The sequence below is a fragment of the Protomyctophum parallelum genome (assembly GCF_964188405.1).
Source record: "Protomyctophum parallelum genome assembly, chromosome: 4".
Lineage (NCBI taxonomy): Eukaryota > Metazoa > Chordata > Actinopteri > Myctophiformes > Myctophidae > Protomyctophum > Protomyctophum parallelum.
The window spans coordinates 54,807,546-54,822,856 of NC_139700.1; the positions used below are offsets into that span (position 1 = coordinate 54,807,546).

Genomic DNA, 15,311 nt, shown 5'->3' on the forward strand with positions numbered 1-15,311 from the left:
ACACCCATATATAGTATTGTGTGTGTGTAGTATCTGTATTGGGACTGGAGTTGCGATTGTCCAGAACAGCAAATCCAACTGCTATACGCCTGTGTCATGCGCAATTGCGCATATATGGCACTGACCAAATTCAACTCACCACACACATCCACTTCAACTCACCACGCACATCCACTTCAACTCACCACGCACATCCACTTCAACTCACCACGCACATCCACTTCAACTCACCACGCACATCCACTTCAACTCACCACGCACATCCACTTCAACTCACCACGCACATCCACTTCAACTCACCACGCACATCCACTTCAACTCACCACGCACATCCACTTCAACTCACCACGCATATCCACTTCAACTCACCACACACATCCACTTCAACTCACCACACACATCCACTTCAACTCACCACACACATCCACTTCAACTCACCACACACATCCACTTCAACTCACCACGCACATCCACTTCAACTCACCACGCACATCCACTTCAACTCACCACGCACATCCACTTCAACTCACCACGCACATCCACTTCAACTCACCACGCACATCCACTTCAACTCACCACGCACATCCACTTCAACTCACCACGCACATCCACTTCAACTCACCACACACATCCACTTCAACTCACCACGCACATCCACTTCAACTCACCACGCACATCCACTTCAACTCACCACGCACATCCACTTCAACTCACCACGCACATCGACAACAACAAACTCATTATACAGGGCTGGACCCAGGTGGGACCAGTCCGGCAATTAACCACTTTGAGACAAGTTTGGTGAGGATCGGAGCAACTGTGTGCCTGTGGCACCATGGGGACCCTGATGTGTGCCAGCGGCACCCAGGGGACCCTGATGTGTCCCTGGGTCCCTGCTTATATAAATGCATTTATCATTAAACAATGTTTATCCCTTTTTAACCATGACAAACACTATTACACTTACTGCGTGAAAAGAGGAGTTAACGGGCAATAATGGGCACTGTATTTTGCCCGTAAACCTCAGGTTTAGCGGGCATAATACAGTTAATATACAGTACGGTAATATGATACCGTAGATGGTACATTTCTGGAGTTTACGGGAGTTTGTTGGAAAGTTTAACGGGAGTTTCCTGTAGTATACACATCCGTATTCCATGCTTTTTTGCGCATTACACTATTACACTATTGCACTATTACACTTTTAACACTATCACACTTAATAAAATACTACTCAAGCTTTATTGTCTAGGTTAGAACCCGCTGCAGTGCGGTGTCCGATGAGAACTGAACCGGGTTGCATAAAATGTGTGCAAGCTTAACCTGTTATATAATATACTATATCCGACTGTGCTTTGTCACGATGACTACTGGCCAATCGTATCTATCCGTATGGGCTTTACCACATGGATCTGATGTCAGCCCAGACCAAATATAGGGATTGTCATACAAGACCAGTAGACCTGAATGAGCCAATCGGATATGTCATATATCCCATAATAATAATAATAACAAGACTGCAAGATCTTTCTTTGGAAATCCCTTTGGACCAAAATGCCTTTGTGCTGTTTGCATTTTTTCTTTTGTCTAATAAAATATTCAATCAATCAATCAATCAATCAATCAATCAATCAATCAATGAATCTCTCACAGCATCCTTAAAGCTCCTCTTTGGTCTTCCTCTTCTCCTATCGCCTTCTGTTCTCACATTCTGAGGACCGAATGTCTAGAAGTATTAGTAGAGTAAGATTACTCCCAAATATCTATGGTATTTGGATACCATTTGATATTACATAATAACATTGTTTTGCAGCTGACCACCTACTGTATACTAACACATTGTTACAGTTTTTGCAGACAACAGTACACAACTTAGTGAATACTGGTTTACTTATACCTGTGAAATCAGAATAAGCAGAGCAAGTACGAGCCCTAATCAATTGGCTATTTCCAGTCATGCACTGGAACTAGCCAAACACACGACACATTGTGACTATGCAGATTGGCTATTGTTGGCGCGAAACGCCACCGTAAGACAAAGTGTGCAATGGCTTAAGAACCCTTTAACTGCTTCACATTTCCCACCTTTGGTGGGATGATTTTGACTTCAAAGGGGATAAAGAACTTCAGATGGGCTTTCGTGTCCTTCATGTTAAGGGAATACTCCTGTGCGATCTTCTCCGGGGTCCATGTTTGTGGATCCCGCTTGTGACTTGCAAGGGCCCTGAGAGCCTCCACGATGGACAGCTTGCCTTTAGGAACGTCTGTAATGTCAACGAGGCCATAAGGGTCCCCGGGTAATCTGTACTTCAGCGCTCTGCGCTCCTCTTCTCTCTGCTCCACATGCTTTAGCGACTCTGTTTCTGGATCTTTCGACTCCACGTACACAGACTTCAGGAGGGACAAAAGAGGGGCATTCTTTTTGTGGATTGCATCGGTTACCTCCGTAACTTCAGGACTGATCTGGGCCTCAGGTGGAACGTTAACCTGGTGATGTGGTGCTGCTTCTGGCCTCTGCTTGGATATTTCACGGTGTACCCGGTTTTCTAGATTAAAATTCCTAAAGATCCGTGACACCATATTTGAAATTGTACACAAAAACTGCATTAACAAGAAAGATTATATACGCCACACTAATCAGTGCCAGACTTTGTATGAAGTAGGCGACAAACGTATAATGTACTTGTTGAACATATGTTGATGCCTCCCTCAAGACAAATCACACTCAACACTGCCCTGTTCTCTACTCAAGGTGTGCTGCTATTATTCTTAGGACCAGGCTAAAGATGTCAAACTCCCAAACCTGATAACGGGTCTTATATTCTCTCCTTGAGAGATGCCACATCATCCTGCTGATGTCACTCCGTCTTCACTTGAGCTTACACAATGATCCTATAATAGTAATACTAATTGCGACCATACAGTAGGTTGCAGTTTACTATGAAACCGTCAGTCATGCATTGTGACACGCTCCATATATGGCCAATACAGAATTAATTTCATATGTCGAGCTGACTTCCGAGGCTAGAGCTAATCAAACCCTGTCCACTCAAGACATGCTCCATATATGGCCAGTACAGAATTAATTCCATATGTTGATCTGACCTCAGCGCGAGGTCGCTTCTCACCCTCAGGGCGTGCTACTACTACTACTACTAAAAATCACACCCCTGTGAAGTGAGGAGCGCTCTCATCATACATCATCATGCCACAGCATATTGATTTGCTCAGACACATATTATGACATAAATTCTCCATTCATAGTCAATGGAATATAATGTTTGTTAGGACAAAAATCAACACTATAGCTGAATATAGGATAATAATAATAATAATAACAAGGGGTTATAACTGGCTTTATATCGTGACGTAATAAAGGTAGGTTTCAGATTACATATATACTGTACATGTATGTAAGTTGTGTATATGTAATTTGTATGCATATGTCCGTAACTGCGTAGCCTATGACACAATGAAGATATGTACCAATGCCAGGGTATAATTGGCTCTCGATGGTGACGTAATAAAGATATGTTTAAGTGTTGGGTGGATTAAAGGAAATGCCTCCATGTATATATGTATATGTAATTTGTAAGTTCATTAGCAGTATACTGTGGTTACTTGGGTCGTTTGATGCGTATGTCCGTAGCTGCGTATTACGTAATGAAGATATGTACCAATGCCAGGGTATAACTGGCCCTCGATGGTGACGTAATAATGATGTTTCAGTGTCGAGTGGATGCCTTTATATGTATATAATCTGAAACCAATGCCATATCAAGCACAAATTAATCATTACGTCATACGCAGCCACGGACATACTCATCGGAGCACTGGACAAACAACATTACTTGCACGCTCTGCTTTGCGCAAGTAATGAGCGACTGACAGGTCTATCAGCGACCGACAGACGGAATTTGACAATGTTTTGACCTCGTTCCAGCTGGAGGTTACAACAGGCTTAAAGCTAGTTAATTGTCATAATTACTTTATTGACGGGCCGGTACAATCTCACTTACAACCACACTTAATTTGCAAGCGCCTTATACGGAGGTTGCGTGGAACAATCGACTGTTAAGTTTGGCATCGATTGCTAGGTCTCTCTGACCAGTTCCGTGCGTGCAGCTTACACTACATCGTAGGCTGCTTTGAGAGCGGCGGCTTATGTGCGCCTTTTAGAAACACCTGCGACGTAAGGAACAGACCGCACGCAAGAACCACAAGTAAGGTCCCTGCACAGGTTCTCTTTGGGAAAAGCCCATTGTTGATTAGATTATATTAGATGGACTTCTCTCACTCACATCCACATTAGCCTGACTGTGGCTGTCTGTGGATCAGTCAAATTAAATGTCAAATGAAAGTGTCAGTGACAGCTGCGCCTTATCAGTAAAAAAAAAAAAATCACTTGTGTGAAGTGAAGTGAAGGGCCCTCTCATACATCATCATACATCACATTCCATGCTCGGCCAATCAAATCATTTAAAATTTGGTACACACAAACACAAAGCTGGGCATAGGAGGGGCTAGCGCCCGTGCTCAGCCAATCAAATCATCTCAAATCAGGCGCACATATGGGCAAAAAGTAGAAAAAAATTAAACTATAATCCTATTATAATCCTAATATAATAAGGAAGAAATAAAAAAGTGAATCTTGTTTTGTTTTCACTATCTCTGCTAATTGGGTTGAATGTTTCTCTTAATATGTGTATAGGGGTTAATGTTGGGTTGCCTGGAAACCTGGAGGAGGTTTGATGATGCTCTGGCCTGGCAGTGAACTAAAGTCAAAGAAGCTGCTGTGTGAAGGGCCTATTACTGTGGGCTCCGCTGTGTGGCTTGACTGTTGTTGAAGGTTACTGTGTGCAGAGGCCGGCGCGGCCATGCCCATCCAGGGCTGGTGTGTGACGGAGGAGGAGGAGTTGGCAGAGGAAGGGTAGGATGAGGGGTACCCGGGGAACCCATATGAGCTGTAGAAGAGGTTAGGCAGGGGTGGAGAGAAGTAGTTCCGGGGAAGGAGACCACCACAGGGTCCAAGTCCGCCTTTAGTGGGTAGTGAAGTCAGAGGGTGCAGGCTGTGGGGTAGGCTGTCCTGCACAGAGAGGTTATTCTGGGTTAGTTTGGCCAGTTCCTCAAAGCTACGCTCATCGCGCCCCTGTTGCTGCTGCTTAGAGGAACTAAAGCCGAACGCTGCCTCCCAGTCGGTAGAGGATGATACCGGGAGGGAGCCTGATGTGAAGGGCCTCGGTGGTTCGGGAGTTGGATGCCAGGCCGAGTTGCTCTGTGGGGAGCTGGAGAAGCCAGCCAGGCCACTGGGAATGGGGTTGTGGTGCCTGTAGATGTCAGGCACCCCAGAGAACAGGAACGGGGACTTGGCAGCCAGCCCATCGAAGTGGGAGTGTGCTGCGAGACATGTAGAGGGTGGCACTGGGATGGAGCTTGAGTTGAAGTGCCTCTGTGTTTCTGGAGCCGTAGGCCAGTCCGAGTGGTTCTGTGGGGAGCTGTGGAAACTGGGAACGTGGTTAGGGTGCCCGAAGCTTTCCGAGAACAGGGATCGGGACTCGGCAGCCGCCCAGGGGGATCGAGCTGTACTGATATGCACCGGCAAGCTGGATTTGGTGTGGTCTGGAGGGGGAGATGGAGAGTCACAGCCCAGGAGCAGTTGTGAGAATTCACCATTGCCTGTACCAATGATGTCTGGTAGCTTGTCATTGGGGCTGGTGGGCTCACAGTGTCTTGATGAGAAGGGGGGGATGGGTGACGTGAGGCACAGATCAGAGTCTGGCCTGTCGTGGGTTGCGTGTTCGGAGTCTGAACTGCCATCTGATGGCGGACTCTTGCTGTGTTCTAATGACAGGCCATCATTTGCCGTTGTGCCCGCGGGTGTTAACGACCATGCGGTTTTGTTAGCGCTTTTGGAACTTTGTAAAGAGTTAGATTTGCCCTTTGGTTTGTCCCACGCTGTGGCCGGGGCCATCTGTAGAAACGTGGGGTTGATTTTGAGGAGATCCTCTAAAAGCTTCTGCTTGTATTCTTCGTGTTTACCCGCCTGTATCTCCTCTTTCGTAAAGGTAGCGTCTTCGTCTCCGAGCTCGTGTAGATATGTGCAGTCCGGTTTGGGACAAGGCATGCTCTTTAAAAAGTAACTGCAGTATTTAGTTGTTCCCAAAGAAGCCCTAAGTATTCTGCCATCTACCTTTTCATTGTTGACACACTGTATAGCTCTGAGGGCGTCTTCAGAGCGACTGTATGTTACATATGCACTGGCAATAGGCCCCTGTGTGCCGGCATATGACATGTTGTTGGTCATCACTTTCAAAGTGGTGATTCTCCCAAACTTCCCAAATAAATCTGGCCTCTTTAATACCTTTGGGTCGGCCAGCCTTCGCGACAGACCCAATACAAACACCAAGTTCTTCTGAATGACGCGCATGTTGCTCAGATGCTTGCGGTTATCTGTGATCTTCTGCTTCTTTTCGTTGTGTTTCTGTTTCTTCTCGTTCTTTATCCTCTGCAGCTCCTCCTTTGACAGAGGCTTGTACACCGCAGGGTCCTCCGTGTAGGGTTTTCCACAGTCGGGGCAGAGACCGTTCTCATCCGTGCGGATGTTGTGCCAGCAGAAGCGGCAGATCTGGTAGCCGCAGGTACAGGGGAAGAAGTTAGCGTCGTCGATTTCCAAGGGTTCCGTACACAGTGGGCACTCCGTGGGACCCTCCACGACCTTGAGGCTTTGGGTCATAATCTGGGGTTTGGTGTTTGATGAGTGCAGGGAATTTTGTCAGCTTTGGCAGAGTGATGAGGATGGCCTGCAGTCTCTTATGTCTGAAACTTTCTAAATGAACTGAATGCTCTAATGGTGGTCTAAACTCTACAATGCCTTATATAGCTTATACCGAGCTCTGGTCTGACATCACACTCACACGCAGTAATGAATGGCGAGTTCTGAACTCTCATCTATGTGAGTATTGACGGTCGGGTCAACGGTTGTGATCTTGGCATGAAAGGGACACAGAAAGACGCATGCAGAGACTTATGACGTGAGAGGACACAGATGGATGGACACGACGGGTCAGTTGTACCCCGTACTATACACGCAGCGCATTCCCATCTGTCTGTCTCGTCTGTTATATCCATATATGGAGATCTCTGTACCACGTCTGTAATTGTACCCATGATATGAAGACCCAAAATGCTAATACTGGCCTCCAAGTATTGGTAAGGGGTACTGCACTAAGTACTCATCGGGGACAACACGTACACTGACAACAGGTAGAACTGTATACAACGTACAGTATATGGTCATGGCCATACTGTAGGTCAGAGGGTGTGATGGGAACACAGTCGGATCAGCAGTTACGTTGTTATGTCATCAATATGATGTCATACACTGGACTACATATTAGGGCATGTTTCGCATTGAACTCCATATATGGGCATAAAGGGGACACAGATAGACAATGGGTACAGCAGGTATTGCATAATTGGGTGCGGCATGTATTTTTCCAACTTGCATGGTTCTCGACTTGCATCGTTCCCAAATACTAGTCAATATGAGAACTGCACTTCCGCATTTCAGGAGTGCCTGGGTATAAGGACCCAAGAGATTGCTTGTTTGGTAATATTTCGCTGATTTATGCCCAGAATAGGATTTGAGGTTAAACACTGCATGACATTCCAAGATTCATACAGTAGGTGGAAACATTTTGTGCGTAGTTCTTGCATAGATTTAATGTTTATTTATTTTTAATATAATGCACAAGTTAGTATACAATTTATTTAATTTAGGCTATTAACTAACTAAACTATGAAAATGATAATATGATACCATGCACGATCCTGGTCAAAAGAAAATGTTTCACTCACATTGCATTACTAAACTAAACTCTTACAAGTCAAAATTACTTTAAATGTGTTACTGCCTATTCTTACACACCCATTGAAATATGGGTTGGTTGGTTCATAATAAAATAAAATAAAACCCCCCTATGCATGTCAGACACTGCATGCATACCTCATCTGGAGCACCCTGGGCAGCAAAGGGCAGTTTGAAGTGGTTTCATTCCACCCGGCAGGACTAGTAAAGTAAGTAAGTATAAAGTCAGAGAGTCTTATTGTTGGTATCGGCCAGGGTGCAGGAGTTCCAAAGCGCTATAGACCTCTGGGAGATGCATTGTTGAGGTGGAGCACAACACCTACCATCAGCTCCCAGTACTTACCCGCACGACATCAAGTCGTGCTCCTCATATACATGTACGCTGAGTTGGCGGTGCCCGAGGATCAAACCCATGCACGACCTTGGGGTTGAAAGGCGAGTGCTCTACCCACTGAGCTACCCGGACACTAAGCAGCAGGAATAATAACGTCCTTAGTGCTCCAACCGAGGACGGAGTGTTCATTTCCTCCACAGATCATTTGAGGTTTTCACAGAACGTCGACCGTCACGGTTAACATGCGTTTCTTTTTGTTGAAGGTGCCAGAGGCCGTGTCTTCATTTACTATTTCCGGGAGCTCCACAAGGAGGCGCTGCACACCGTTCACTTCTATGAGTACGTCGTCCTTGGACACGCTGAGCTGGCATTCCGACAGGGAGCAAACGTCCGGCATGTGGACCGTCAGCTCCACCCAGCGACGGCCGCCTTCAGAGTCAGAGTTTACTCTGAGCCGATACTCTGGTTGAGGCTGTGCCGTTTCGCTGCTGGAGATCACCTCGATCAACTTCTTCTCGCTCTCCACTGGCCCAACGATGAGCTCATTTGCCAGGTTGGACTCGCTTTCGTCCTCGCATCTAGAAGAAATCTGCTGCAGGAGCGAAGCAGGGGTCTGGGTGGCGAGGACCGTGGGCGTGTCCCGGTGTGTGCTTCTGGACGCAGACCGCTGTGGCAGCTGCCAATCCACCCCGAGGCGACGGTGGATATCGGACAACCTTCCCTTGAAGTTGCTGCTGGTGACTGTGTGCTCTCCAGATAACTCCAGTCCGTACTGCTTCTGTGCAAAGCTCAGAATCAGCAGGTGTAACTTCTCCATTGCTCTCTCGGCCTTCGTCAACCCCAGCACCTCAGGGTTAAATGCCACGTCCAACACGGTGTACCAGTCTTTCTCTTCTCCTTCTGTGATTCTTTGCAGTTTCCCTCCACACAAAGGCATCGGTTTAGTGAGGTCCTCCTGAGGTGCATGTACACGTCTCCACGTACACACGTTGATGTACAGCATTTCCTTTGGTTCTGCTATTATTTCAGTGAAAAGGCATGAATGGGGCTCGGGTGGGGAGGTTGATTCGGCTCCTTTCTTCATGTGTTGTTCGGTGAATCTCCGGTAAGCGTTAGGGTCATTTTGAGCAAGATCATCCAGCATGGACCAAAACTGCTGTAGCATATCCTTTGAACACCCCATGGACGACATTCTAACTCATGCAGCTATGAAAGCCGTCTACCAAGATAAGACAAACTTCGATAATGAATGTCCGAGAGCATACAAGACAGCGAAGACAGGATACAAAGACCTGAATGTTCACATTTTACCTAAATGCTCACTAGGCAATGATAAAATACACATCTAAACGTATTTTTAGCCGGAACCTTACAACACCTTATATGTGCTGACTAAGCTGTGGTCTGACGTCACATAATGTTGACCTTTACACACATGAATATTTCTTCGCTCTCCAATTTAGGAAATCAAAAGTCCATAGACTTGGCTGCCACGTGACGTCATTTCCGAGAGCCAGACGTTGGAGGGGCTAGCGCCCCTCAAAAACAAGATTGGATTTCTCTGATTGACGACATCATTACGGAACTCCATATTTGGGGCGCCGCAGTTCATCCCTATGTCCTGTGGTCATTCCGTAAGTCCAACGTCATTTTGTAGTCCTACGTTACGTCCAAGTGGCACACCAGCTCCCGTCCGCATCGTATTGTAAATAGAATATCTAAACACGTGAATCTTTTCACAGTGACGTTGTTTTTCAGAAAGGAAGCCATCGAGGGTTAAAATGCATCTTAATGCTTCCAACTCGAGTAGAATTATTAATGTTTTGTCCATATTTTGAAAAGATATGATGTGGAGACAATAAAGACTATTATTATCATTATTATTGATTGTGGTAACTGATTGTGCTCAGTACAATATTTCGGGGGCATATTTAGAATGTGTGCAGGGTTGAGTATGTTGAATCTAGGTTGCATTAATGAGGATTTAGTTGACACAATGAAATAAAATGGCAATAGTATTCAGTGTGGGGCAGACGGCCTGTCACAGACAGATTTGGGAGACCAGTGTTGTTGCAAGGAAAGCGGTAAAATGAGACTTCTGTGGTTGTTTTCGTGTGTGTGTGTGTGTGTGTGTGTGTGTGTGTGTGTGTGTGTGTCAGTCATAGCGATGATTTGATTGGCTGAGGGGCTTAAAAAGTGAGCACAATCACACAAGTGTGATTTTTACATGATGTTTAAGACTCAGTTCATTCATGACTGAGTAATTATTTGGTGTGAGGCCCAGACTTAAATGTGGTGTTGTGGAGGTGGGAGGCAGGGCCGGATCTACCATATGGGCACTTTGGGCACGTGCCCAGGGGCCCTCAGAGGTGTTAATCCGGCCCTGGTGGGAGGCCTGGTTAATGCAAGAAATGTGGCACTGATCTCTCCTGCTATGGAACGATTCAGCCCAATCTGACCTGGGGTGTGGAACGATTCAGCCCAATCTGACCTGGGGTGTGGAACGATTCAGGCCAATCTGACCTGGGGTGTGGAACGATTCAGCCCAATCTGACCTGGGGTGTGGGCGTGCATAAAAGACTACTAAAGTCAAGATCAGTGGTGTAAAATAAGTACTGTACTTAAGCTCTAGCCCATCCTATTTACAGGTTTAATGTTTGTTTTTAGTTCAATGTTTGTTTTAAAAACACCATTGAGAATGAAGGGAAAATTTGAGAAGGGAATATTTACATCATATTGTCTCTTTATTGTTAATGGCATGCATTTAATGTTTGTGTTTGTACCGTTTGTTTTACATCACCATTACATCACCTAATCAACATGAGTTGGACTTTAACAGTTTGACTGTTTTTTACGATTAACCCGCATTTTAATCAACCCCCCTTCACTGCCGAGATTGTTGTATTACCTTTAGAGCATACGCTGAATTATTTGGGCTTTTAATCCGCGAAAATCCATCAAAAAAAGCTCCCGTGGTTTGTTATGATCTGTGTGTAGCATCCACCATCTCGGTGCACCCGGAAGACGCACACAAGATTGGTTTCAATGAGGCGTTGCACCCAATGCATTTCCATTGGCCTCAATTTCCCAGAAGCCCTAGCAGCCCACAGCATGTGACGATTTCCGGTTTCGTCATCACAGCGAAGGCATCCAGTCTCATACTCCGCGACGAAGACGGATTTTCTTTTGATTCATTACATTACGGCGGATTAAACACATAAAACAAAAGGCGGGTATGTCCGATACGGCAGCGACATTAACCTGGAGTAATCCATTCCCGGCACGGAAACTGTTATATTAGCACCCCTCACTTCACACAGGTGTGATTTTTTTCTTCTTTTTTTTTCTATTTTTTTACTTGTAGTGACTCATACGTTCTTGTTTGATGGATTGAATATATACTTTATTTACAGTTTGCAAATAGTACAGAGGTACGATTTTACAAATCCCATGAGGGCTTGTTTCCTATGTATTGGATTCATCGATTCATGTCTAGTTGTTATTAATTTGTATTATTGAGGTTGGAGACTAGAGGCTAACCAACTAGGTTACCGAGTCTTAAATGAATGTTATGATGATGATGATGATAATAATGGCCCAAATTGAGATAAATGTGGTTTATTTTCACTCTCTTGGGTGTGTCTTTTGGTTTTTAATTGACGTTAAAAGAATAGATACATAACACTTAAGGTAAAGTAAAAAAAAAAAAAAAAAATCACACCTGTGTGAAGTGAGGGGCGCTCTTATCATCGTACATCATCATGATGTAAAATAGACACTGTGTATTTGCTCAGAGCACTATGACATTTTCCATTCATTGTCAATGGGAATTTAACATTTGTGTAGGACACAGTTTGTGAACATATAAAAGCTGGATATGGGAGGCCTCAAAAAAGAGGGGAAAAAATCACACTCGCGTGAAGTGAGGGGCGCTCTTATCGTCATACATCACATTTCCGTGCTCAGCCAATCAAATCATCACAAATGTCATTCTATGGCGGTCAATAACTTCGTCTTCACTTTTCTGCCCTTACTTTTATCTTCAATATATGTACTTTGCCCAGCCAATCAAATCATCGCTATGGGGTGACCAACCAATAATCAGCCAATGTCACAAACCCTCAAAGCTGGGCATAGAGGTCATGTGGGAGTCGATCATCGCACTCGCTCTCCCTCGTGTAATCTGATACTGTAGATGTGGCTCATCTTGGTTGTTCATGGGCTGATATGAGCACAGATTATGCTGATTATGGCTCCAGTCATCTGTGAAACAGATTTAAATGAATGTCACTCGTACCAGCAGACTTCATGAGCAGGGTTCGTTCCGCCGACGAGAAGACCACCTCTGCTGTTTTGGGTTCTGTTCGTCACATTATGTTAGGTGCGGGTCGGGCTTGGTGGGGTTGTGGGTTGAGTGGGTCCAGTTCCCAGCAGACTGACGAGCTTTATTTCAGTCAACATTCATGCGCACTGTAGGCCACACCCGACAGATGAACTTGACCTTTGGCCTGTGTCCAAGGTAGGTTGACCTGATCTGGAGGCTGAGAAGCATGTGGAGGTACGACCCGAGGGTGGTGAAGACGTGCCACCAGGCATGGAGCTGTGTCACCGCTCCGACGCCAGGCGGTAGTGCATGTCTGCTGGCCCTCAACGAGTCACAGAAGACGTTGTCAACGTTCCACAGTAGGAATCCAAATATGAAGCAACCCAAGGAGGTGTAACACATAGACTTAAACCACGGGTACACCCATGTCACTATGTAGATGGATCGCAGCACCAGGCACACTATGAGAACTCCGATCATGACCTGATGAAAGAGAGGCTCTTTCCATTGTAAATAGACCACGGTGACACAAACACTGAAGAACAACGACAACGCAATAGGAAATAAATTGACCGTGTTCTCCTTCCTGAAAGTCTCGAATATACAATAGACGATGACGCACATGTAGTAGATCATCGGCAACTCGTCCAGCAACTGCATCTCGTAGAGCAGGGTCATGTGGAAACACCAGGAGCCGACGCCGACGGCCGCGAGTCCCAGGAAGGAAGTGACGTAGCGGAACTCCAGGCCATCTTTGTGTGCCCGGATGGCGCCGTAGAGCGGAAGCAGGATCATGATCAGGTTGCTGAGGGTGTTCCAGAACTCCGCGATGTAGACGGAGACTACGTAGTTCTCTTCACACCAGTCCAGTGTTGACGTGGGTTTCCCCCAGTATCCCTGCCGGTCTAAAGTCGGAGGCATGATGGCAGAGGGGAGGATTGGTCCTTGCTCTCTGTGGAGTGTCTCTGCCCCTGTCCCTATGTCCACAACTCTGTCTGTTCCAGTCAATCAAAGTCTACGTACGGTATACAAACAACTCCAGTTGACAACACTATATACAGGCTGACCGAGCTGACATCACTGACATGTACACAGCACAAACCGTTGCCTAACAATGGCGTTTTGCAGCAGGCATGTCCTGAATGAGACATTGTATGCCCATGGTTTGAATAGAGTTTCATGTATATACCCATGGCCAGGCTCATGTGTGCTTTGGTTACGGGCGGGAACCCCTTTTGGTGTTAGCATTATGTTATGCTTTAGCTATTATATCATATATATATTGAAAAATCGAAGAACGACTGACATAGAAACATAGGTTTTTCAGAAAACTGTCAGGATGTAGAAGACATTTTTAGAATCTGATCTCAGGTCAGAATGGTTAAAGCTGTGTACCTAAAAGTAAAGACCAGGGAAACTTCACACTTGGTAAAGGCCGTGCTGCCATTTTCTTTGAATTCCCCTTTTGACTTTGTGTAAACTCAACTTTGGTTTGTAATAAATGTAAACATTGTTTTGGTTTGTTGTACTTTTCCATGTGTTACTCCCCTGTTTTCCCTCAGCTTAGACTACAACAGGGGTTAACACAGCTGTTGTATCAGTTTCACACTACAACAAACAACAAACACTACAAATGGGTCCCATCAATAGGGCCCAGCTTCCCTTGTACCTTTTATTATGAATAGGCCTTAATTAAGTCTTAAGTCACATTGCTCTTGTGACTGTCACTTAGGCCAAGTCAAAATAAAAACAACATGATTTGCTAAACAATGTGCCTAACAATCAGAAATTGGCAAGTCATTTATTCTTCTTATAGCCTATGTCACATAACTGACAGACTTTTGTCAATATATTTATTTGGATATAAACCTTTTTGGGCGAAATTATTAAGAAATATTTTTTTTCTGTTTTCTGAAAAACCTAATAAAATGACCGTTATTTTAAAAAGGTGACGATGTGTAGGCTTATCACAGAATTATATTCATAATTAATCATATCTGAGCCATTGCATGTTTGTTGTTGGCACTTATTTTGGTTAGCTTGCACTATAGTTTTCTGACACTTGATGGCGGCATTGCACCACGGCTCTGCATTGCACCGGTTGTAGGGACACAGGTGTAGTGATTAGATGGACTCACCGCAGGTAGAGAGAGGAAGCAAACAGACAAGAGAAAAGACACGCTATGAAAACTTCTGGGGTCGTTCGTTATAACGTCTACTTTGGCTTTTGAGTTTTTAAGTAGCTTGTTTTCAATAATTAGAATAGATATAGGCTATATTATACGACTATTCGGTATAGTGTATGACTGACTGTATCCCAACCTGTTTGACGAGCTGGCTGGCCAGGTGCGGATCGATGGAGGACCAAGCTGACTAGTGGAGAGGACTGCTGGAGCTTTCTCGTCTGGATGAGAGAGTTTTAACCCTGGCCATCACTTTACAACTGACGAAGTCAAGATGCCTCTCATGTCATGGTAGGGAACCGTTTATAATTCTTTGCTGCTGCTGGCTGCTGCTGCTTGTATGGCATGTTATTGTTTAGATAGGCTGCTGTACTCAATGATTGGGTGGCATAGCCGCATAGGCTACAATGAAACATGCTCACTGACTGGTTCTGGAGTTAAAGAGTGCACTATGACTGTTGTGCTGCTATATGTATGGCCTCTGTTGAAGCAAGGTAGTAAGTGTGACAGGGTACAGTAGGCTGTACTGTATGTAGCCTCTTTGTTGTAACTTTATAATTAGCCCATGCACGACGTGTGAGTTTGTTTATGTCCTTTTAAAGT

General features: G+C 45.2%; 5 protein-coding genes across 5 annotated transcripts in view; all 5 read right to left on the reverse strand.

Annotated features, from left to right (window-relative positions):
• The window catches only part of lmo2 (LIM domain only 2 (rhombotin-like 1)), a 196,466-nt gene that overhangs the window by 30,071 nt on the left and 151,084 nt on the right, over positions 1 to 15,311 (reverse strand). The window lies entirely within an intron of this gene.
• On the reverse strand, positions 2,053 to 2,580 carry LOC310857279 (NADH dehydrogenase [ubiquinone] 1 alpha subcomplex assembly factor 4-like; the record flags this gene model as incomplete). The annotated part of the gene is made up of 1 exon (XM_083762891.1): positions 2,053 to 2,580. One exon carries the CDS (start codon positions 2,578 to 2,580, stop codon positions 2,053 to 2,055), a length of 528 nt encoding a protein of 175 aa, XP_083619017.1.
• LOC310857280 (CCR4-NOT transcription complex subunit 4-like) lies at positions 4,715 to 6,733 on the reverse strand (the record flags this gene model as incomplete). Its single annotated transcript, XM_083762892.1, has 1 exon — positions 4,715 to 6,733. The coding sequence occupies one exon, from the start codon at positions 6,731 to 6,733 to the stop codon at positions 4,715 to 4,717; it is 2,019 nt and encodes a 672-aa protein (XP_083619018.1).
• Positions 8,416 to 9,366, reverse strand: LOC310857281 (PIH1 domain-containing protein 2-like; the record flags this gene model as incomplete). The annotated part of the gene is made up of 1 exon (XM_083762893.1): positions 8,416 to 9,366. The coding sequence occupies one exon, from the start codon at positions 9,364 to 9,366 to the stop codon at positions 8,416 to 8,418; it is 951 nt and encodes a 316-aa protein (XP_083619019.1).
• LOC310857282 (alkaline ceramidase 3-like) lies at positions 12,652 to 13,446 on the reverse strand (the record flags this gene model as incomplete). The annotated part of the gene is made up of 1 exon (XM_083762894.1): positions 12,652 to 13,446. The coding sequence occupies one exon, from the start codon at positions 13,444 to 13,446 to the stop codon at positions 12,652 to 12,654; it is 795 nt and encodes a 264-aa protein (XP_083619020.1).